The sequence below is a fragment of the Polyodon spathula genome, unplaced genomic scaffold (genome assembly GCF_017654505.1).
Source record: "Polyodon spathula isolate WHYD16114869_AA unplaced genomic scaffold, ASM1765450v1 scaffolds_680, whole genome shotgun sequence".
In the NCBI taxonomy this organism is placed as follows: domain Eukaryota; kingdom Metazoa; phylum Chordata; class Actinopteri; order Acipenseriformes; family Polyodontidae; genus Polyodon; species Polyodon spathula.
In genome coordinates, this window is record NW_024472169.1 from 1 (window position 1) to 25,000 (window position 25,000).

General features: G+C 43.9%; 1 protein-coding gene across 1 annotated transcript; it reads right to left on the bottom strand.

Annotated features, from left to right (window-relative positions):
- Positions 1–470: 470 nt before the first annotated feature.
- On the bottom strand, positions 471–24,180 carry LOC121308397 (CUB and sushi domain-containing protein 2-like; the record flags this gene model as incomplete). The annotated part of the gene is made up of 22 exons (XM_041240774.1): positions 23,940–24,180; positions 23,559–23,750; positions 22,468–22,606; positions 21,852–22,039; positions 20,848–21,042; positions 20,497–20,613; positions 19,037–19,150; positions 17,671–17,766; positions 17,339–17,542; positions 16,890–17,014; positions 14,800–14,896; positions 14,429–14,533; positions 12,651–12,769; positions 11,717–11,786; positions 10,505–10,621; positions 9,998–10,207; positions 8,593–8,781; positions 7,271–7,448; positions 5,489–5,634; positions 4,611–4,691; positions 3,038–3,151; positions 471–659 (listed from the first exon to the last, which is right to left on the bottom strand). Coding segments are annotated over exons 1-22 (3,226 nt in total), but the record flags the coding sequence as incomplete, so codon positions are not given.
- Between the last annotated feature and the right edge of the window lie 820 nt (positions 24,181–25,000).

Here is a 25,000-nt window from a genome sequence, read left to right on the forward strand (position 1 = left end):
TAGAGATTGCAAGATAACGACCGGTCCAGTGCTTTAAACTGGACCTGCATGGGAGCAGGTTTTTAGATTCTCCTGTATTTTTCCTCTTGGATTACTAGCAAGCACACTGGGCCCAGATTGCTTAAAATTCGGTACAGTGTTTCATTTGGGTTTCTGCATGTGCAATGGCATTCAATGGTTATTATTGTGCTGAATGGCTTTTAAAAGTCCATTAATGACTATCTGAAAATACCTTTCAGACCACGTGATAAACGGGTGCAAGAAAAATGCACACCATCGCCATTTAAATGCATTGCAAATAACCTCACAAATTGCTGACGTATCCCCAGTGCACCGATCCACTATTCAGAAATAAAGAGAGAAGACATGAAGGCAATACAAAGAGTCCTCATCAAATGTTTCTATTCAGTGCCTAACTGGCTTGGATCCTCTGGGTGGAGGGGGTTCAGTTATTCCAGCAGGAAGCTCACCGTCAAAGATCTCCAGTTCATCGTACTGCCTGTTGCTCTGGAAGTGCTCAATGTTGAGCGACACGTTGAAGCCCGGCTCCAACTTCACCACCCAGGAGCAGGTCTGGAAGTGCGGGAAGCTGCCGGCCACGCTCTGACTCCGGATCACTCCTGTGGAGGCCGTCAGAACCTCATTCATTGGGCAGTGTACTGGGGAGAGCCCAGGGAGACGCACACAAACAGGTTAGCAACTTAATACAGAGACCAGTGGAGTACTGAGAGACAGGGCAGACCACACACACAAACAGGTTAGCAACTTAATACAGAGACCAGTGGAGTACTGAGAGACAGGGCAGACCACACACACACACACACACACACACACACACACACACACACACAAACAGGTTAGCAAAGCAGTACAAAGACCAGTGGATTGGAGAAAGATCAGGCAGACAGATGTTAGCAACAGAGAAAAGACACCAGACACTTATTCACAGGTCTGGAACAGAACTCAGTGTACTTTGAAAACAATAAATAGACAATGGCTATGAACACAGTACGAAGATCAAAGGACAGCAGGCACATACAGGGGTTATCAATGCAGCACAGAGAAGCCAAATTATTTATTCAGGCACCTGGAGAAGATCAAAGGAGCTAAACGAAAAGTAAAGCCTGAAGCTTTAGATAGAGACAGGTCTAACCAGAGGGAACCTGTTCAGAGAGTACAAGAGCCTTCCTCTTCTTGAGCACGACGAAGCACTAAATATGAGCCACTCTGCCTACCCCGTGTGCCAGCAAGCGGCAGTCCCGGCTCTGAAAATCACCCAGGGGCGAGAATTCGACAGTGGTGTTGAGGGCCCAATTAGCCCCGGAGTCTATGACGTGTGACTGTGTAATCTGCGAGCTTGGCAGCTTGTTGGAGGCTCATGTAAAGATTTAGACCGTCGTGTGTCACAGCGCACCTTGGGTGTGTTTATCTGTAAATAATTTGCAGCACTGTTACTGAAGGGATTATCCTGATGGTCTCGCAGGAAACCTTGTTCCAGCTTCATCGTGGGTTTCAGATACTGCGCGCTAACACTTAATTTGAAAGCTCTGTGTTTTTTTTTTATTTTTTATTATTATTCTTTCAGTAGCCTTGAGAAAAAAAAAAAATCATAAAAACAAAACAAAAAAAAATCGAATTTGTTATTAGCATTGCCATGGAGACCAGATCTGAGCGGGTTCCCAGTGTCAATAAAGATAGGGAGGCTCCAGACCAAGTAGCCTATTGGATTTCACAATGGAGGAGGAGGAGGAGGAGGGGACCCTGCAGCTATATCATTTTAACAGCAGAAGTAACAGGTGATCAATATCCCCAGGATGTGTATGTCCGTCCGTCCCCCTTCCTTTAAGAAGCGAACAACAAGCATATCCGCAACATACCTCCCTGTCACATTTGGTTATACAAGATCAGAGATAGTAATGGGGAAAAGCAGATCACCATCCCTACCATCCATCCCTACCATCCAGACAGCCAGGCTCCTGCACTCCCAATAACTTACAGCGAAGGATTGTCTGGAGAAGCATTTCTCCATGCATATCTAATGAACTTCTGACAGATATACAGCACGGGTACTTCCAGGAATCAGTAATGTTATTTATTTATTGTGTATTATTATTATTATTATTATTATTATTATTATTATTATTATTATTATTTATTATTATTATTATAATAATAATAATAATAATAATAATAAGCATCTTAAATGCTGAATTTTTAGAGTCACCCATTCTTTCTGTCTTTCTCTCTTTCTTTCAAACAGCACTTTCCCTGTGAAGTGCCGATCACATCAAAGTGGTACATTTCCCGACCGATAACAGGGCTCCAGCGTCTCTTTGGCGTGAAAGAACTCTAAAAAGCCTGTGATTTGACAGGTGCAGCTGCAGACTGCCTCTCCCTTGCATGCCAATGAGGAGGCTGGTTGGGAGCTGGTTGGAGGCACTGCAGCAATGCCCATTCGGCTGGCTCTCTACGATCGCTCCCCTGCTTTTTCATTTAGTCTGTAGTCCATGAACACCCCCCCACCCCTTCACGCCCCCTACCCTTATTGTTCACTAGCTGGCGTATTTAATATGGCTTGCAGATCGTGACAAGCCTGAGTCTCTTTGTATTCAATCCAGTGCAGATTGAAATACACTCCACTGCAGTGCTGTGTGACAAGCCATTCCAGGGGAAAAACAGCAAAGTCTCTGACTGAAAGGGCTAACAATAGCGGTATTGAAAGACCTGTGCTAGACAGGGAGCTTGGGTTTAGACTGGATCACGGATTTCTGCCTTTGAAATCGCACTAGATTAAACACTCCACAGACCAATAGGTGGTTTTTGACAGATGATCTGTGTTACTCTACACAGCGTACAGCCGTGCAGTGGGGAAGGTTGTTTGGTTTCTAGCAGGACTCACTGAACTGGCGAGAGGAGCCCTGCAATTAGAATGCCTGACCCCAGTGCCACGCATCGCAGCCTCTTCGACTGCTTCAATAGTGGAGCGCTCACATTCTAGACACATTTCATTTAATTTTTCTTTTACGCATGAGATTACCTTCACAGGTTGGAGGAGGTCCTTCAAACTGGAGATAGGTTCCCAGTCTGCAGGTCAGGATCTCATTACCCACCAGCAAGAACCCAGGCAGGCACCTGTAGCGCACAATATCACCTGCGGAGGCAATGCAGAGAGGGCAGTGACTGAAGGACCTTTAAGTTGGAGAGAGAGGCGAACTGAAGTTCATTCAATTGACCCTTTAAGGTACAAGGCACATGTGTCCCGCAAATAAAACTATGCTAACATTTTTTTAATTATTTTTGCAATGAGGTGCACAAAACTGGTTGGATCTGGTCATCCAAATTGTCAGTTTCCTTGTGATACTTGTGATACTAATGTATTTTTTAGAAGAAACCGTTTAAAAAACCGCTCAATTCCTTGTGTACCTTAAGGGGTTAAAAGAAACAGTTTCTAGGTGGAGTGCATCCATGGGCTCAGTTCGTTACCTGGCTAAAATATTAAAGCATGCAAAAAACAAATCATTTGGATTCATTTCACTTTTGATTTGAACTACATTTTAGATATCATTGATGATGTGTTCATCGGAATAAATGTTCACTCCGTTTATGGGATAGTTTACTTTCCAAAAACACCCTTTCTTGCCAAAAATGTAATTGCACTGAAGTCACAATACTGTTTTTTTTTTGTTTGTTTTTTTTATGATTTTGGCAGCTGCCCAAGATAAAATAAAAAAAATAAATACCCAATCATCCCAGCACAGCGTCAAACAGATCACTTATCAACAAAATGAAAAAAACTGCAGCGCTCTACTTTATATTTTAAGGGCAGATAGCAAAGCATTAACAGAAACATGCATCAGTTACATAGTCATACATACTACACAGTTTCAAACAGAGGCAATGCATCGGAATGCTAAAAATGCCTTTGCTTTCCCTCCAGTGAAACCCAGATTAATCAGTGAATTAACTTAACTAATGCAGCAAATAATCAATTATCAAGAACGTCCATCCTTAGAAGCAAGTGACAGTGTGAAACAAAAAGCCAAAATCAGGCGCCGTTTGGACTTCCACATTCACCCCAAAAACACAGCTGACTCTCCCTGCCCCTACCCGTCCCAGCCTCAGAGGGGAATATGAGGTCGCAGGCCTGTTAAACAGAGATATCCGTACACATCGAACGTCCTGTTTAACCAGCTGACGAGGTTTACTGTAGACGGAATCAACTGTGGAAGCTACACTGCCATGATCCAGAGCCACAGAGACAGCATTACTAATTCAGCAAGGCTGGGTTTAATCCACGCCTGAGAATAGAAAACAGGTGAAGAGCTGAATTCTTAAAGAAGAGCCTGGAACTGGAAGAGCTTCTCTACTTCCAGCCTGTTATTAAAGAAGTCTGCACCAAAACATGAACACTGATTTCCCATTAAGCATTTTTTTTTTTTAGCGTGGAATTAAACTAACCGTGATGCTTTTGCAGCTTGCATGCTTACAGAGCACGCGTCCACCTAGCGTTATTAACTGAGTGTGATTATACGCGCTGGCATTCCAAGCATGCACACTGAACTCCTAAGAGGCTCATGCTTCATGCCGGGCTTGGCTCTGAATATAATTACCTATTTTAAACTCTTGACTCGCAGTCAAGATTTCAGCATTCGGGGTGGTGGGTGGAGGGCGACACAACCGAAGTTGATAGGCTGAAAACAGAAAGAAAATTAAGAAAAAAGGAGAGGGAGAGAGCATTGTAACGTGCAGCTTGTAGATCCTTACAGCTTTCACTCCCATCCTACTTACTTGTGACAAGTCTCTGTAACACAATACTGAATTAAAAAGGAAAAAAAAAAAGGAAATCCAATTTAACATGCAATACCTATTCTAAAAATGTTTCCCAGCAAATGAAATTGTCTTTAAATCAAGTTAAGCAAAGTACAATACAATAACAACAGACTTAGGAACAGAATCTTTTAAATTGTGAAGGAGTCTGTTTTCCTTTTGTGAAATGTACGTTTTATGGTGAGACGCATTCATGTTTCAAAGAGAAATTATTCTATTCGATCTGCAGTGCAATTGTTTTTGCATTGCTCAGGGAGAGGCGCTGCAGAAGTCTATACTGTTTTGTCTTGCATTTGGTTGTATTACACCACTGCAGTGCAATAGAGAAACAGCTTCACTCTTTTGCTCAAAGCCAGAGACCAAGGGGACAAAGTAACTGAAAGATCTTGCAGAACAGAAAAAAAATAACATCAATAAAAAAAACAGCTGGGCATTCACTTAGTCCCATTAAAAAACAAAACACAAAACCAGTGTTCCTGGCGCAACGTGATTTAATTGTTTTAGTAACAATATAAAAGCTAGCAGGGGGCTCATAGCTCAGGCAAACAGGGAATGGATCTACCTGATAATAAGAGACTCTTCCTATACTCATATTGTTTCAGTAGGAAAGGCTGCTGTTGAGTGAATCTGTTTGCCTGGCATGATTGGGATCACCCCTCACCTTGGTAGTTGAGCAGGAAGAGCCCCCCGTTGGCCGAGTCACTGTGGAAGGTGATGAGGATCTGATTGGAGGAGCTGCGGGGAGATTCCTTGGCCATGCCCCCTGTGAAAACCCCCAGCTTCGGGGAATCCTCCTGGGGACCATCCCTGTATCAGAGACAAGAGGCAAAGGAAAGAGCTGAGATGCATCCCTGTATCAGAGACAAGAGGCAAAGGAAAGAGTTGAGATGCATCCCTATATCAAAGACAAAAGGCAAAGGAAAGAGTTGAGATCCATCCCTCCATATTAAGAACAAGCCCTGCGTATTAGAGTTACAATATGTATTATGTTTTTCCTAATTAAACCTTCATCAAGGGTTCATATTTAAAAAAAAAAAATATATATATATATATATATATATATATATATATATATATATATATATATATATATATATATATATAAGTATGTTTTTGTTTCCTGGGTAATGCCATGCTGTGCAGTTTACTTTGAGGAAGCACGCTAAAGCAGTAGGGGTTCACTATCATGTTCAATTGTATACTGTAGCACGGTTCTTTGGTGTCAGTTTTTTACATCCCTTCATAATTAAGCATGCTGTGAAGAGCAGAAAGCCGGCACTGCAGTTTATTGCATTCTCCAATAGGGCCCTGCAATTACAACATCTGGCCACTTGGATGGGTACCACTTTCATGCAAAAATCCAAGCAATGTAAAAGGAATTAATCTGTGATATTTCTGTTTGCTTTTACACATTCACTTCTATGCATTTTACTCAAATGTCATCTGATTTATCAACAGTGTTTTCCGCTTGAAATGCCTGGGAGGATTTAAGCCAACTTCATGCTCAATTTCAAACAGCAGAGCATGTTTAAAAAAAAAAAAGACCTTTCAGTAAATCAGTGAGTAAAGAGAAAGATGAATCCCCCCTCTTGCTGTACATTTCCCTGACATTTATCTGCTTGGAGTAAACAGGAGAGACTCAGTGTAGCCTCAGAGGCAACATTAAAGGGAAGGATGTTACAAAGTTTCATTCTGGGATTCTGTTCTCTAAACACATTGTACTCAAAAAACACTGACAATGATCCCAGTGAGACTGAGGCCATCCAGCGCCTTCAGAAAACAATAACCGTGTTCCCTGATAAACAACACACCAAGGTTCTTTCATGAAGTCTAAAAAAATCTCCTAAATGAGATATTGCCTTGAATCCGACTCTTCTGGGACTGTTTCTTGCATGTCCTTTTGTGCAACAGTTTTTTTCTACGGGACACCGATGTGTGACACCTTCTTGTCACTTTGTCATTGAAGCCAAGCACCAGGATACACACTCGATACTGCGCCTCCTGCCACAGTAGGTGTAGCCTATAGTCACCCAGGATGCTAAAGAGTCACTCCAAATGCGGATCACATTTTACAGGGCTGGTGTTTTCAACATGGGCTTATAAGGTTGCAACCTTCCTAAACAGCAGGATGCAGCAATTTCACAGAAACACACATCACCTCTTGGTATATGGCATGCTCCCCCAGCAGTAGGGCAAGGCGGTCAAGTGACTTAATAAATCACTCTGTATTGTATATTCCCCAGGTTAAACATCTACAGAACACAAATGCAGACTATATATTAATACAGGCAAAATAATGTTCATGCTCTTGAATGGTCTCTGCTTGATCCCTTCCGATGCAACGCTAAACACAAGCTTCAATTCACAGGCTGACAAGTGACAAGCTAACCCTCTAAGAGCAGCAGAAAGGGAAGTCACAGGCATGCAGGGACGTTCCCCTCACCAGATGGTGATGAAGTCGTTTGGGCTCTCGATCTGCAGCAAAGTGAAGTTCACTCGGATCCCATAGCCCGGGTCTACAGTTAACAGCCAGGTACAGTCCACTGCGTTGGGGTATTCACTCGGATAGCCTGGAGAAAAGATCGTGCCACTGTGGGACGTGATGTTCCCTCCGCAGGGGACTGCAAATTATAAATACAGTGGGTGAGTAGAAAAGAAATAGCCAGTGAATCAGAGAACAAGGTCTTGTCAGGTGCAAAGATTAGCTTCAAAGCCTGTTAGAGGCGAGACCTTGTAGCTGACTGGAAAAGATAAAGGCATGAAAGTATCTAAATTGTCACTCAGGGAAAAGGCGGAGGACAGAAGACCTAAGGCACTGGCAATACATGTTTGCTTGTAAACAGAGCTGAGCTTTTTTCCTTGTGCAGGGAATTCAGGTTACAAGAGATCATCAGAAACACAGCGAACAACTAGAGTGATAATAGTCTTTAAGAACACGACTCCTGTCCATCCTCCTTATAGTTGCACTCAGATCTGAAATTAATATTCAAAGTGCTAATGTAAGTACTACAAAAAAACATATAACTGTAGCTTAAAAAGCCTTGAAATAATGAAGTTGAGTATTTTTCAAACACTTTATCTATTTAAAACCCTCAACCAAAGATTGAAATTAAACTGGAAAAAAATTCTTAATGGAAATGACATATCATTAGCTATATATATATATATATATATATATATATATATATATATATATATATATATATATATATGCTGACAGATGCAGGCCAGGAGGGCTGGTTATCACTCCTGTTCAGCTCTGAATTATGCACCAATTTTGGACGTGCTTTATTGAACCCTTGCTCCCTAACTTCAGAGAGTAATAATGCTTTTGGAACCCGTCCACCTCCCAGCGAATTCAGCGGCAGGCCGCCAGCTCGGGCCATCAAGCAAGGAAGCACTGTCAAGTATCCAGAAGAAAGAGGCAATAATGAAATTAGATGTAATTTACTGAGAGCAGGAAGCAATCCATCTCAGTCGAGAAAAGCTAGAGAGTGCAGAATTAGGGGAGGCGAAAAAGAAAAGATTTAAAAAAGAATAGCAGTAGAACTGGGTACAGAAGGAACAGCATCAGTAATGCCATTAGTTTTTCTTTGGTTTCTTTGCTGTTTCCTTTTGCCACACCAAGGTGGCGTGTGAACCTGTATCTGCTCGCAAATCAAATGTCACTAAGCCACTTTATATCACCCCAGACAAGAAGTCCTTCCTGTGTTTTAAGCAGGAAACAGGACTGTTTCTCTCTTGCTCGGTAGCTCTAGCCCCTACCTTCACACCTGGGGAACAGGTAATCCCAGTTGCGGTTGGTCCCATGCTGGCAGGTGAGGATGGCTTGCCCGACGAGCTGGTAGCCTGGCAGGCACTCGAAAGAGATGGACTGGCCCACATTGTAGCCAGCGCCACTCACAACCCCGTTGGCAAAGGGCTCCGGGTCCAGGCACTCCTGAAGCTCATAGGCTGGGGAAATGAACAAACTTGGATACAGCTCTTTGAAATCAGAGACTATGAATTTCAGTGAAATTACATAGGAACTAAAGTACCTTAACCTTAATTGCACTTAACTAATCAATCATCCTGCATGGAGAAACTCTGTGAAACATTACTATGAAAAGTCTTATTTCAACACATATGAACCGAACTCCCACATCTCACAAAAGCAATTATTCTGCAATGCACCACTGATAGAGAAATACTGGAAGCTATCTGAAAATCAGGTACAACAGCCTTCCTTAAAGGGGAAGCAATTTTAGCCTTAAAGACTTCTATCAAACCTTCTGCTGTAAAATCCTTCGCTCAGAGTTCTGAGCAGGATCTGGGTGGTCCATCATCTATGACCGCTCTAAACAAGTTGTTGTGGGTGACGGGAAGTGGAACACGCTCCTATTAAATCTGCAGCTAGAATAATGTGATTTTAGGTAAGCAGGAAATGAAGTGTTGCCTGAGGGGCAGCCTATTACATCAGGCTAATTGTGTTGTCAGATTGGGAGACAGATACTAAGACTATCCGCGGCTGCAGCGAGGAATCACTGCGTGTGTCAACAGGATGAATAAAAGCATTCCTTGAGACATGCAATGAGATTATTTCAGCACATGACAATGTATTATCTATTACTGCATAACTATGTGTCTATATACATACATATACTTATATACTAATAAATATATATATATATATATATATAGTAAACCAGGACTGGGTTCAAGTAAAATCCCTTCCCCATACACTGGCTGGGATTTCTCAGAGCAGACCACAAGTGTTCAAGGCAGGGGTGCACAGTTCTGGTCCTCAATATCCCTCCAGTCTTAGTTTGACCTATACCCTAAATTACTTAACTGGGCCAATTTAACCCAATCCCAGGAATGAATCACTGTTTTATTTAATGATGCCTATGCAACTTGGATGTCTCCGGACCTCCAGGATTGAACTGGGGCACCCTTGGTTTAAGGTTTCCTGTGTTCTTAACCTGAGTTAGCTGATTAGTTGCCTGCATGAGCCATTAAACAGTTTTCTTCATAGTAGCAAGAGGTCTTGTTATTTGCATTCAGATTCCTCTTTGCTTTACTATATTTTGCTAGGTATTAGCAATGGAATACCAGAGTAAACTTGTGTCTATCTGGCTACCACAATCTCTCATATGGTCTTCTGGTCCAATGAGATTCCACTGGCTCTTACCCTGGTACTCAAATTTGAACCCGGGCTTGTTCTGTGAGTGGTCGCTGTGGAAATAGACCGTCGTCTCGTGAGAGGTGGTGAGGAGGGAGGGCGGGAGCTCGTGCCCGCTGAACCGGCCAATCACAGTGCTCGTATCGAAGGGCCCGTTCCGGATCTCGATGAAGTCATGGTTCGCCTCAGTGGAGAAGTTGAGGAACTGAATGTGGGCACCTAAACATCCCCAAGGAAACAACAACAACAAAAACTGGTCATATCCACATAGAAGTGTGTTTTATTATCTGCAGTTTTTACAGGAGTGGAGATTTGATTTCTATGAGATAAAATGTAAATATGACAGCCATTTTCTTTTATCTACCCATTTTAAATGAAGTATGACTGACCCTGCCTTTCAATATCACCTTCTCGATCAGCTGCTCTGTCTTTCCAAATGTCTCAGAAGAAGACCTACAGGCTTCCTCGTTGCTGTGTTACCACTGTATTACATGCAAGGCGAGGTATTAAACTTACCAAAGCTGACGGGCAGGGACACTCTCCAGGTGCAGTCACTGTTGCTAGGGTAGTTGCCTGGAAAACCCGGGCTCAGGATCACTCCCTCCATCTCTTCGGCGGTCCCACCACACTGAGCTTCAATACAGCAAGCAGGGAGAGAAAGTGACAACTGCTGTAGCTGCTACTGCGAGGGTGGGCAAAGTGTCACCCAAGGTCTTTGCTCCAACCATGTTCCAAATCCTTCACTAGAACCAATTAAACCAACATCTATCTCTGATGTAGTCCATTATTTAAATGTACCTGGAGTGTAATGGCCCCCCAGGGCAGGCATTTGCCCACCACTGCAGGACTGTGACTTTCCAACATCTCAGAGCATCAGAAAAATCTTTCAAAAGCTATTGCTACTCAACCACCTATCTAAGGAGGATTTGAGAGCGAGGCATTCCGGAACACATCCCATGGAGCGACATGAAAAGATCCAGGAGCTCTAACACTTAAGTGACATTTTTACATTAGTGGAACAGAACATCAGTCATGCTCTCTCTTAACTCCTGACCCGCTCCTAGGATAACTATTCCCACTCCTTTATTTCTTGAAGGAGGATAGAAAGCTGAACTGGTGGGCCTGCTAACGTTTTAGCGTGCAGTAACCCTTTCCTCACCTGTCTTTTTCATTTGTGTTGTTTGACCTAGTGATCCATTGGCAGGACATTGATTAAATGGGGTCTGGTCAATCTGACCCCAGTAAAATCTGGAAAGTGGATTCCCTTGAACTTGAACTCTATATTGCATGTCACCCAATCTCATGTGTCGTTAGATTCCCAATGCTTTCAATTAGAATATCGCAGAACTTGTAAATACAGTAAATTGGGGGCTTTTCTCATGCAGGGGTTAAGGTCTTAATACTAACAAAGAAGGTAAAGATAAAATACTAACCCCACCATGTAATAGGATGCAATACAAAAGAACCTGAGATGAATTCTTCCTAGGTGTCTTTAATGTAAAATTATAGTTACGTATAACAATATATTGATTGCATGCGCCAGTTGGTTTTAAGTAAACCATTAAGCCAAATTGTAAAAATAAATAAATTACAACCTCCGAGACGTTAGATGTGCGCTAAAAAAAGACTAAAAACAATGTTCCTCTTTCAAATAAAAGAAACTTGAGTCACGAATAATTGCAGCAGCTTCTATTTATAGCTAGAGATGCAAATACAGGGCTGGTTTACCAATGCAGAGAGGCGGGGGGAAATTCCAACGACGTACTGTTCCAGGCATACAGGATATATGGGAGTGACCCTGAAAACAACACAAGGGTCACACAGGGGCTGATTCCTTTCTTGTTTTTACTTAATAGTAGACAATTAAAACAGATCTTCTTTAAATAGTTCACTGTCATTTTTGGTTGTATTGTATAAAGGCTGTCTGTCAGTCTGCAGTGTTGAGTGGAGTTCCCTTTCCTACATACCTCTACACGGGTCTACAGTGTGGGGTGAAACTCTTTCCTGGTATTCTACACAGGTCTGCAGTGTTGAGTAGAGCTCTCTTATTCCTAGACTCTAATGCAGGTCTGCAGTGTTGAGTAGAGCTCTCTTATTCCTAGACTCTAATGCAGGTCTGTAGTGTTGAGTAGAGCTCTCTTATTCCTAGACTCTAATCCAGGTCTGCAGTGTTGAGTAGAGCTCTCTTATTCCTAGACTCTAATGCAGGTCTGTAGTGTTGAGTAGAGCTCTCTTATTCCTAGACTCTAATGCAGGTCTACAGCGTTGAGTAGAGCTCTCTTATTCCTAGACTCTAATGCAGGTCTGTAGTGTTGAGTAGAGCTCTCTTATTCCTAGACTCTAATGCAGGTCTACAGTGTTGAGTAGAGCTCTCTTATTCCTAGACTCTAATGCAGGTCTGTAGTGTTGAGTAGAGCTCTCTTATTCCTAGACTCTAATGCAGGTCTACAGTGTTGAGTAGAGCTCTCTTATTCCTAGACTCTAATGCAGGTCTGCAGTGTTGAGGTGAGTTCTCTTTACTAGACTTCAATACAGGTCTGTATTGTTGCTGTACCTCTCCTATAGTTATCTGTCCTAGTACTGTGTAGTGGAGTTATCTTTCTTAGACCTCCATGCTGTTCTGTAGTGTTGAAGATGCTGCAATGCAGGAAGGTGCAGCTACCTGGAGCGTGTATCCAGGCTCACACTGGAATGACACCACGTCGTTCACCAGGTAGCGGTCACCCAGTTTCACTCCATTACTGGGAATGAGGGGCTCTGGGCAGCTGGAGAGACCAACAGCTATAGAGGAGTAAGAGAAAAAGAGAGACAGTGATGTCTTGTGAATTAATGCTGAATTAGTTGCATGCATTTCATTTTCAGGGGAGGTGAACTAAAGTCTTGTTTGTGATCGTGAGGTTAAGGGCAACTTAGTGAACCCGCGCCAGAGTTACTGATGGTTATTGTGATTTAAGAAGCCAGGAAAGAGTGCCATGGGATTTTTTATGCACAGAGTATGTAGAAAATCAGTTCAATGTCACTGAAAGACTGCTACCTTGGTCTTTTTATAAAAGCACACATGCTGACTGGTTCTTAAGCAAGAGCACAGCTTGTAACAGCTAGGGAATGTATAGTACAGTATAGTTTAGTATAGTCCATTACTAGCTGAGCAAGCAACCTCCAATATTTAATGCAGCTACCAGAAAATAAACTGGGTTTCAGGGCAAGGTTGGCACAGCCCTTTGACAAGCATTCATGATTCATCACAAGCGCAATTGAGCGTGAACCATTCTGTTTCAAATATATGGGGGAAGAAAATAAAATAACTTTTCATTTCTTTTTTTTTTTGTTGGCAAGGGCTGGCAAAGCAAATGCACGCAGGTAATCCCTTTCACTGCAACTTCAAATACATTATCTCCCCCAGCGAGCGGTGCCAGCCGGTTTGAGAAGGGCGGTTAGCAGTCCCCTCATGCCGAGAGAGGCTCAGCCCACATTGCTGCAAACTGTCTCACCAGAAACACTCCCAGCTGCCGGAGAGAGATAACCTTCAAAAAGACATTTCTGGGCTAAAGGTCCGTCTGTGTCACCTGCAGCTGCTTCATGACAAAGTGTTGCAGGAGCTGATGGGATACGTGCCAGAGCTCATTCAAACACTGTGTGTATATATATATATATATATATATATATATATATATATATATATATATATATATATATATATATATATGCATGCAAAACCACTGCCTTTATTCAAGATAAGTTTTATTAGGAATATTAGTATGGGTATAATGGTGCTGCTTGACTGGAATCAGTCCCTGTTGATCTTGGTTATTAAGTATAATGTCAATGACCCTGTGGATTACAGGACATGAGTGTCCATGTACTTACAGTGTAATAACTGGGTAATTGCCAACGACTCCTGCTCCTACATAGTATCAACTGTGTAATAATGTGTGATAATATGGTGGTTTGTGAGCATCTTTTTACAAGTTTTGCAATTGCATGGTGACATCACGGTAAAGACATTTTACAGGTAATTATGCAAATTATGCCACTAATAGTTCCCATGTAAGAAAAGGTAAATTTGGTAGCTGTCTAGTTATTACATGGCTATATATGCTCTGTAATCTAAAGAGGTACCAATATTTCTATTTTGAGTTCAGGGAAAGTAACTGAGGTATGGTTTAATATTTTAGCTATTGCAAACAGGAAGGTACGTGCTTGCCTTGGGGTCCATCAGACCCAGATCCTGTCACTGAGGATCGGTAGAGCAGTAAAATAATAAAAGTGAAACATAAACAAATATATGATGTAGTAAAAACTCTACAGCTCTGTGGGGTTTATAAGAAACTGACATCACTCTGAGGGACGCGAGTGGGTGCCAAGCAGAACCCTGAACAGTGTAAAGGCTGAAGACCCTGGGGACGCTAAACTCAGACTCTGCCACTCTCTCCTACTTACTCTTGTACTCCAGGTGAAAGCCTGCAGCAGACACGCTAATATCAGAGTAGAAATGCAGGTAAAGCTGGTGTGAAGTGCTGTTTAGGAGGGCTGGCACAGCCGTTCCTGGCAGAATAAAAAAAAAAAAAAAAAAAACAGGCAGACGTTAGCAAAAATGTTTTGGGTTACTGCTTCAAAATCCACCGTACACTGACCAAGCTGATTACACAAACACACACACTTTTATTATCTCTTATGATGAGATGTCATCTCATGCAGTTTGAGTGAGAGAAATGCGAAGAGGACCTCGTTGTTTTATTGTTCTCTCTCGGCTGGTAGGACCGCGAGTCCGGTGCTTCATGGGTCATGTCAGGAAGCTCTATTTTGCTCACCTGAGAAGCTTCCCAGCATGGTGTCTGTGTTGTCTCCTCCGTCAAACACCTCCAGAGAGTCCCAGTTCTGCTCCGTCACAAAGCTGATCACCTGGATCTGGAGGACAAGGCACAGGAATTACAAAAAGGGATCTTTTTGTTTGTTTTTTTTCAAATGGTGTGTCTTGGGCCCAATAATTCATTATTTTACCTCTGTTTTGTCCCCCAATTTTAATGTCACATTGCTGCTGTGACCCATGAGAACTACAAATCAACAGAGGACCTAAATTGTCAAGTCAATTGGCTTTTTCCAACTACTGAAGTTAAAAAGAAAAACTGATGTTGTCAAGCAAGTGAGCCTTGGAGAAGAGGCCCAGTCTGGCTAGTTTTCAGTCTAGACACCTGAGCAGTAGGGGTTACTGTAGAGCGGTAAGGTGAACTAAACCCTGTCTATTTTCCTGCCTAACCCAGAGCAAAGACCAATGCAAATGAGCTGACCTTTGCATACATACTGTAGAACAATACCAGCAGTATGCATAAAAAGATCAGATTGCTGCTCAAGAAACACAGCTCGAAATCCCTGGCAGTTTATTTTTTTATTCTTCTACATTCTTCTATATTCTCTCAAACAATCTAAAATTGGACGGTCACACCAGGGTGGCTGCTGATTTCAATTCCAGATCTATACGTTCCAACGCTCTTCACTCTTCATGCTTTTTTCTTTTTTTCTTTTATTTGCTCTGGTTCTCCACAAGATGAATAATTTAGATAGCTTAGCTGGTCAGGAGCAGCTCACATAAAGTGATGCGCTGACTAAAGCAAACCAAGACCTCTGTGTTACTGTCCATCAGAGACCCTGAGCTGCAATCCCTTCCCACACTGCCTTGCTGTGTGCCTGAGCTCAGCAGGGTTACTCTCCATAGGCACTCATCACTAGTACTGCCACAGGTTAATTACATTTTCATTTCAAATCTGTACTTGGTAAGTAAATTACCAGCTTGCAACCCGAAACAGTATGTACACATTGTATATGTAATCTACTTAAGAGGCTGTTGTTAGCATGACTACTCATGGCTTTAGGGATTTATAGTAAGAAAAGCTTGTTTGTTGATAAGCTTGCTGTCCGATGTGCAGTGGAATACATTTGTTACCACACACCAAAAAACGCAGGGGAAAAATAAAGAAACGGACAAAAGTCTAAATACATTTATAGGGAAATGAAATACATATATAATTATGAGAAATATGCAAATAAAAAAAGAAATAACCCAAAGATTGTTGAGTGCTGAGGGGCATTAATTCCGAGCAGGCACAGGATTAGACAGTCTTGACCTGCCCCTTACCATGCAGCCCACAGATATGCATATCCAGCAGCCACTATTTATAATCTATCTCTGCCACCGGCTCTCCTCCAGGGAGCAGCTAAAGGTAACGAAAGTTTTACCTCCCTTTCTGAAAACACTTATAGATTGGAAGCTAAGCAATTCCAAGCCAATCTATCTCTCTCTCTCTCTCTCTCTCTCTCTCTCTCTCTCTCTCTCTCCAGCTATTGACCCTTCAAGGAGCTTCATTGCATCTCCAAGAAGCATCATTTCTAGGTTTCAATTGAGGTCTGAGAGCAGTGCTTTAAGTGATCCTATTGGTGGGGGACAATTGCACTCTCTGCGTTGACTTTGAACGTGTTCGGTTTCACTGGCTGCATGTTTACGGAATGCGATTGCCACTTTTAACCCACACTCCCTGAGCTTTGCTGTGTTTCAGACCTACCCCAGTACACATTTATTAACCATTAGCATGCAGACAATTGCATGATAGTCCAAGGCATGTCAATGATCTGCATAACCATGTTCTTTATGCTCCACAGATACTGCAGGGAGGTACAGTGGGATAAAATGCAAACTGTGTAAAATGCTTCTTGCCTGTTGGTTCGAACTTCACCATGCTATCACATTTGCCCTCTCCTCTTACTCTCTGCGTTAATTTCCAAGAAGTTACTTGGGTTAACTTTATCTATGCCACATAGGGTTTTATAGCATTCACCTTCATCCTTTCTACCCATTGATTCATAATATTAAACACATAGTAATAAATTCGGATGGAGCGCGTGGTACCTGAATGCCAGCTCCCTCCGGGACAGTGATCTTCCACACGCAGTTGAGGCTGTTGAGGTAGGGCTCAGGGAACCCTGGAGACAGGATAGTGCCCCTCCTCTCAGTGAGGTTACCCCCGCACAGCACTGCGACAGACAGGGAGAGGGAGAGAGAGACAATGAGCACAGACAGAGAACTACAGGGGTCCTTGCTTTCTTGAATGCCTGCAAGGCTGTGACTATAGAGACACTGAGGTGACTTTGTCTTTATATGGAACTGGTTGGTAGAGAGCAGTTTGCTATGCTTATCAATCCACCTAGTTACCTACCTACCCACCAACCTTCCTACTATGCAAGAGAGGATTCAGTTTGGTGGTGAAAGTCTAAAATGAATTAATTCCTGGGAGCTGTTCGTCTCTCGCTGGTCCCTACTTTCTCAGTAGGTTTGCTCCCAAGCCTGGGCTGACCTACCCCCACAGGTGGGCACTGTGCTGTTCCACTGCGCCAGGGCTCCCAGCACAGTGAGGCACTCGATAGCGGCGGAGCCCTGCAGGGAGTACCCTGGGTTACACTCGAAGCGGACCACAGCAGAGACAGAGAAGTCATTCCCGAGCCGCTTCCCATATCGCGGTTCCGGGACTGAGCTGCACTGGGTGGCACTAGTGCGGGGAACCGCTGGAGGAGAGAGCAAGGGAGAGGGGAGTGAGTACAGAGGAGACACATCTGCATATACCAGCATATATATAGAGAGAGAAAGGAAGCAAAGCAAAACCTCTTTCAGAACAGACACAGGTGGCACCGACCTTGGTAAGCAAAGTGGAATCCTCTGGAGGTGGCGTGACCTCTGGCACTGAATTTGATGAGGATCTGATTGGAGGAGGCCAGAGGCACTGACTCACCTAGGAGACAGACAGGACACAGAGAGTAAGAGACACAGTAACCGAGTCATCAGCTTGTGCAGTGGATCAGCGTGATCGCCCTGATTGACTTTAGAGTTCAAAGCCATCGCTCAAGGCAATCGAGGCACACATACATTTTGTTTTTAGTTTGTTTTCGTTTTCAGCTCGGATATTAATTTTCATATTGCTGCTGCAGCCATGGCCCTCAAGCGGTGAAAGAAATCCCAAACGATGATTTGGGGATTGTGTGATTTCACTTTTAGGATTGTGTGATTTCACTTTTGGGATTGTGTGATTTCACTTTTGGAATTGTGTGATTTCGCTTGAGCAGGGCAGGTGTTCCCGATCACCTCCAGAGAACCTTGTCACAACCCCAGATCCAATTTGCATTACATATTATTAAATTAATTGTACAAATGCAAATTGAAATTAGATGGCTAAATCTTACGCTTCGGCAACAACAACTAACACATAAGGAACATTCCCACTGACTCTGGACTAGTTGTTTTGGTAGTGCCCGTTGCTGAGGGTGGTATGTTCATTTTATATATGTTTTATTTTTTTTTCCTTTTGTGTTTCTTGATGGGACTCTTCGAACTTGCTTGGCTGTACTATTCAGTCTGATCCATTATAACTAGCCCCTAGAGAACCAGGGCTTTTAGTTTGCTGTTTAAAGGAAAAAAAAACATTGAAAACTGGACTACACACATTTTTGCAAAAAGCAAAAAACACACACAGTAATAACACAGTATTTGTTTTTCTTCTGCTGTGAAGGCAACTGAAAGTTAATTTATTTTTCCCTTGACATGCATTAGGGGGCAGCCTTAGGCACCAGGAACGCTCGGAAAATAGCGAGAACTAACATACATAACTGCAACATGGCCTTGTGATAGGCTCAGGGACTGGAAGGCAGTGAGGTCCTGCTGGCAAGAGAGATAGGAAGGCAGCACAGCTGAGTGGTTAGGGAGGAGGGTCTGCGATAAAGCACAATGAGGGAGGAAGTGTGCTTCTAGTGGTAAGAGCTGAGGGATTGGGAGGAAAGTGTGTGAGATAGTGTTTTGAGCTGAGAGAGGGACGAGGGAAAGTCAAGTGGTTAGAGATAAGCAACTAGGTAGGAAGGGAGTGTAGACTGGTCATTCGAGTTGAGGAACTGGGAGGCCGGTGGTCACAGCTAAGGGACTGGGAGGCGATGTGCTTTGGTGGGTAGACCGAGAGGATTTATCGTAACAGCAGCAGAACTCTGCCTTCTCTCCTGCAGAGCTCGGTTTACCTGTGTGGGACCCAGAGAGAGAACTGAGGAGCCGGGACTGCTGGGTAGGCCCATCATGCACTTCAACCACATCATTCAGAGCCGTCTGAAAGAAGGCAAACTGCCCGAACACAACTGAAAAAAAGAGAAGAGTTTTCATCCTCTGTAATACCTAGGGCTTCAACCATGAATCAGATTTAATTGATAAATAACACAGCTTGCATGATATTGAATTGCAGTAAAAGTCAGACCCAAAACAATGGGCAGAATAAGATTTATATTAAAGCTGTAAAATGCCAGGATGGGTAGCTAGCTGTCACAGGAAATGCATTGTAGAATGTAGGGTATTTAAGAAGCTTAACGCTGGCGCTGTCTTTGTTTGTGTTTGCAGTATTAGATCTAATTTGATTTCTTCAATCGACGGGGGGGGGGGGGGGGGGGGGGGGGGGGGGTGAAGCTAACATAGCCCAGCAACAGCTCCATCGTTATCATCGACGAGACCTCCAGCAATAACCTTCAGCAATCCCCTACAAAACAGCAGCGTGGACTGTGCCGTGCATCCCATCCAGCATCATGCATCTTCAGCAGGATTCACTGCTTTGTAGAGGAGCAGGCGGGTTAACCCCCGGAGAGCTCTGTGCATTACAGTACAGTGCAGTGCAATATCCTCGGCAGTAAAACAGACGTTTATGCAGCGCTTGCATGTCACACAGCCCATGGAGGGGATGCTGCTGGCATCAGCAAGCTTTGCTGAAAATATCCTGCTCCAGCAGATCTGCTTTAACATGCATTGCATTCCGTGATAATTAACAAGCTGGTTAATAAAACACACTTGGGATGGAAACGCCGCTATGAGATTGTTAAAATTGATCACAGGGTGTTAAACCTTTTTTTTCTTTCCATATGATTAAATCCATACTAGCAGAGTCAATCGCCACTATATGCATTTGTTGACATGAACGTTTTATGAATGCAGTTCATATTGTCTACCTGCAGTGGAATCCTGTACATTCAAGAGGTAAATAGATGCCCAAGCAGTAAGTGCATGTCAGCGTAATTCAATCTTGGGTGTTTCTCTTGTGTTAGAGTCTGCAGAGTCTGTTGTGCTACCAAGGGATTGACTGCATCTGAATTTCTTGCGTTCAGAAGCAGAGTTTCCTGAGTCGTGTCACCTGACATTTTCTAAGGGTTTGTGAGTTGATCGTTTTAGTTTGACAACTAAACCCTTGGTTGCTGACAGCAGTTTAGTTCTTCTTAGTTAGGCATTGCAATGGAGTATATACCGTCACCCTGACCACAAGAGGCCCTATATCACAGAGGCTAGAGCTAAAGCTATTTACAGAAGTTACGCACAGAAGTACAATGGGGAATACTGACATCATAAAGGCACGTTTCTCTACTACTGGCTTTGTGGTCCTGCAGTTTTATTCTTTGGTAAACAAATAAAGCATATATGAATAGAGCTCCAGGGAGGGGCTCACCATAGTCCTTGGGCACCGCAATGGAGTAGAGACAGCTCTGTCCGCTGGAGTAATTACCGGGGTAGTTTGGGGACAGGACCACCCCATCAGAGCCAGAGTACTGCCCTCCACAGGGGGCTGAGGGAGAGAGAGGGAGGGAGGAACAGGGAGAGAGTAAGCAGGGAGAGGGAAGAAGAGAGAAAGGAAGTGAGAGAAAGGTGGAGAGAATGAGGGAGAGGGACAGTGGAGAAATATACAATTATTTTACTCTTCCTTTCTTCCTTTCAGAACATTACTCTGAAGGATGCAAATCAGCGTGGTTTAGAACAAAGCTTTTCCTTCATGGAAGCACGGGCTCTCCGTGATCCTTACCCACGCAAGCTGGCCGGGGCTGGTTCCAGACAGGCTTGCCATCGTCCCCCACGATGCAGGTCAGAGTGGAGAAGCCCTCCACCACATAGCCGCTGTCGCAGTAGAAGGTGATGGTGGAGCCCAGCTTGAGATCTGATCCCACCCGCGTACCGTTCCTCACAGCCCCAGGCTCGAAGCAGGACTCCCTCGGGTTCTCTGTGTAAAGACAAGCATTTCAGCAACACACGTCCCCAGTCTCTGATTGCTAGGAAAACCTTATGAAAATGGAACGTGATCAACCTATTCTACACCACCGGGAAATCACCCTGGAAATAAGTGCTTTAAAAACAAATCCAGCTGTGGCTTATCAGGGTATAGGGGGATCAAATCAGCGTTTGCAAATTGGAATAAATGTCCAATATCTCCACAACTATAAAACCCCCCAATGGGTGTTCAATAAACGTAAGCCCCTTTCACACTGGCACGCCTATCAGGGTCCTGGCCACCTGCGTCACAATCCTGTGTAGCATGAATCCACGTACCCAGGTCGTACTCGGGTTAACCAGGGTCCCAGTGACCCGCCTCGGAATGTGGGTTGACACGCTTTGACCCGGGTCGAGCAAAACAAAATGCTTGACGGCCGTTCGTGAGCCGATGCAATAACAAGCAAGGTTTCTCTTCATTCTGTTTATGCAGCGCTTGCATGTCACATCTGGGCCGACGGTTCAACCCAGAGAAGCTTGGATGGAAGCATCTGTAACAAGCTGCTTCCGGGGCATTGATACGCGCACTGTGTACTTGCATCTGCCACCCAGGTCAACCCTGCTTTATCAAAAGCAGTGTGAAATCGCGTAACCGAGCCGCATGACACCGGGTCCTGCCCAGGTAGGTTCTGACCCAGGTAGATCATGCCAGCGTGAAAGGAGCCTAAGTCAATGTCTTTTTCATCATTTTCAATCATAGGGGATACTGAAAGAAGGCTTCTAGCTGAAACATCAAGAGCTTGAGTAGCTTGCAAAGCGTACCTGTGTACTGGATGACAAAGCCGCTGCTGCTGAGCGAGGCGTCGCTGCGGAATGCCAGGAAGAGCGTGTTGGAGCTGCTCTCGATTCGTTCCGGGATCTGGGAGCCGAAGAAACTGCCCACCAGAGTGCTGAGGGAGTCTGGACCATCGTAGATGTGGAGGAAATCATAACCCGGCTCCAGGTTGAAGCTGAGGATACAAGAGACACACGAGAGATGTTAAAGACAAGCACACTAATTAATGCCGTAACTTTTATTTTAATGTTGGTCTACATCAGCAACGTTTGCATCAAGTATTTAATTAAAGCAATATTTTAAAGTAGCGATATTCCCTTGCATTCGTTGGTCCAGCAGTACACCATCACAGACGCAAAGTACCACAGACTGACACACCTTCAGGAAATATTTCACATTTTCAGTTTTCCCAATGCTTTGTCTCAGATTTTTTTTTCTTTTTTAGAAGGGATCATAGAAGTATCACACGACTCGTAGGAGACACAGCGACTAGAATGATTTCCCAATGGCCGCTGGGAGAGTCCTTGGCAGCCTTCATTGTCTCCAGTGAGTCAGGTGATGGTGAATTGCAATTTGAACTGGATTCCAGGGAGGGACTCTTACTGGTTGAAGGACAGCGCAATGACGTAGTCTGGAGACACTGTGATGGTCCAGTCGCACTCCTTGCCATGAGGGTATGGCTCTGGATACTCTGGGGACAGGATGAGTCCCATCGGGCCAGTTAAACTCCCTCCGCACGGGGCTGTAGGGAACAAACACACACACACACACCATCTTAAAAGGAGTTTACCAATACTTAAAGCGCAGCACAGAAACCACAACCAGAAATATACTTCGGACAGAGGAAAGAAGACACTTCTTTGCACAGAGCATGGTGAGAATATGGAATGCTCTCCCTAGTCATGTTTTTAATGCTGAATAACTTGACACAGGTTTGAGATCAGTCAGCTACTAGGAACTGGATGAGCATAGATGGGTTGAAGGGCTTCCTTGTTTGCAAATTTTCTGATGTTTTTATACTTCAAATGCATGAACTGAGTGTATATCTAATTTATTTAAGAAATGACCTGCTGGTGTTCTAGTACGGTGGGAATTTGTAAGCAGGTCAGCTTGCTACCTGTTTTGCTTGAAGACTTTCTGTGATCGATCTTGCACAATGGTTCATGTGGCCCATTCATCACAGGTTTCAGCTCAGTTGCGTCAAATTGCCTCATGATGTGCCTGCCCGTATTTTCAAATAAACACTCTTAATAATGTAGCTCTGTGACTCAGAGCACAGCAAGTATAAGTTCTTGCTGAATGCTTAGATCCTTCATCTCTGTTTATCAATACGTTCACTCTGCAGGCAGATCGGAGCGCGGCTGGGGTTTACGCTGTGCTTCTATAGATCTGACAGCACGGGGAGGGGAAGGCGGTGGAATAAGCGTTCGCTGTTTCCTCTCTTAGTTTCTCAAGGACAAACAGGTAAACAAACAAGCAGACATCAAGGGTATGAAACACATCAGAACGGCCCATTGTGAGTCAACGGCAGAGAGGTGCTGATTCCTAGGCTGTAATGAAAACCAGTTGCAGTGTTCCCCAGTGGAGTTTAAATGCCTCTGTGTGTATTGATCCACAGGTAGGAGGGTCTGGTCCCTCTTGCATCAGCGTACCTGTGCAGGTAGGAGGGTCTGGTCCCTCTTGCATCAGCGTACCTGTGCAGGTAGGAGGGTCTGGCTGCCAGAAGAATCGGTTGTCGATCTCCACGCAGGTGATCTTGGTCGCCCCCTGATGGAAGTACCCGGGATCGCACTGGAACACCACGTAGTCCCCTGGCTCTCGACTGTCCCCACTGCGTGTCCCATTGGCCGGCGTCCCAGGGTCATTGCAGGAAGTGGCTGTGGACACTGCGAGACAATTGAAGGGTTACATGTACAGTAGATTTGTTTAAAAAAAGAAACACACACACACACACACACACACACACACACACACACACAGTGCCCAGGTGCCTCCTGCCTTAATCTATCTAAATCTTGTTTAAACACATTTGAAAGCCATGTGCAGTTGTTCCAGTTAGAGGGACAGAGAGTTACCTGAGAACTGGAGCGCGAAACCCTGCTTGCTGGTGAAGAAGTCGGTGTTGAACTGCAAGGTGACGGAGCTGAAGGTGCTGTGGATGTCGGGAGGCAGGGTGGAGCCGCTCAGCTCCCTCAGCAGGATCCCGCTGTCCTGGGGCCCGTCCCAGATCTTCAGCATGTCGTGAACCTCCTCCGTGTGGAAAACCAGGAATTGCAGCCTGGGAAGGGAAAGCCAAGGTACCTTTACGTACGGCATCACACACAGCCAGCGCACCAGAGAAAACACTTGAAAACACGTGGGAATATGCTAAGCATGTCTTTACCCTTTCCCCATGCTTTTTCCCATGGTTATATCTGGTTTGCCATGCTTATTAATTTGGTATTCTTTATATATAATGATTTCTCTATGCAAACTTTTATAAGGATGTAAACACTTTAAAACACATGGGAATATGTTAAGCATGACTTCAACAGTAGCATATTCATATATCAACACTTTAGCGTGAGACAATGTAATGCATCGAAATCTAACATTTTTCAGGGAACACAATTGAAAGTTTTCCTGTACATACTGTATATAAATAATATATATTGTAATTCAAAAGCACGTGCAGAGCTAAATAAAGATATAAGAGTAAAAGTGTCCGATCGCAGTTTGTAATACTGCAGAAATCTGTGGCCAACGAGAAGAACAACAACAAGAACACGACACAGACGAAGAAGATTTCAGTGCCGCTGTCTTGCTGTGCCAGGTTCTTAGTGTTAATTCTGTACTTTTAGAGAAGTGTAATGCAAGGCTCAGGTAAGGTAATACACAGAGGGGCTCTGTGATTCCTCTGATACACTTCCTTCACTCTTCTCTTCGCTCGACAGGGCCGCGTTCCTGTTGGATTGATATATTCCATGCACGCACCCCAGCTCTGACCAGTGCATCTTCCTTTCCCTTCAGTGTGCATGAAATATTTGAGATAAAGTGTGAATCAATCACGAGATAGGATCTACGACTGATCCTACACATTTCGCATGGATGATCATTAACTGGGCTGGCATCCAATTTCAGCCTTAGCCCCATTCTC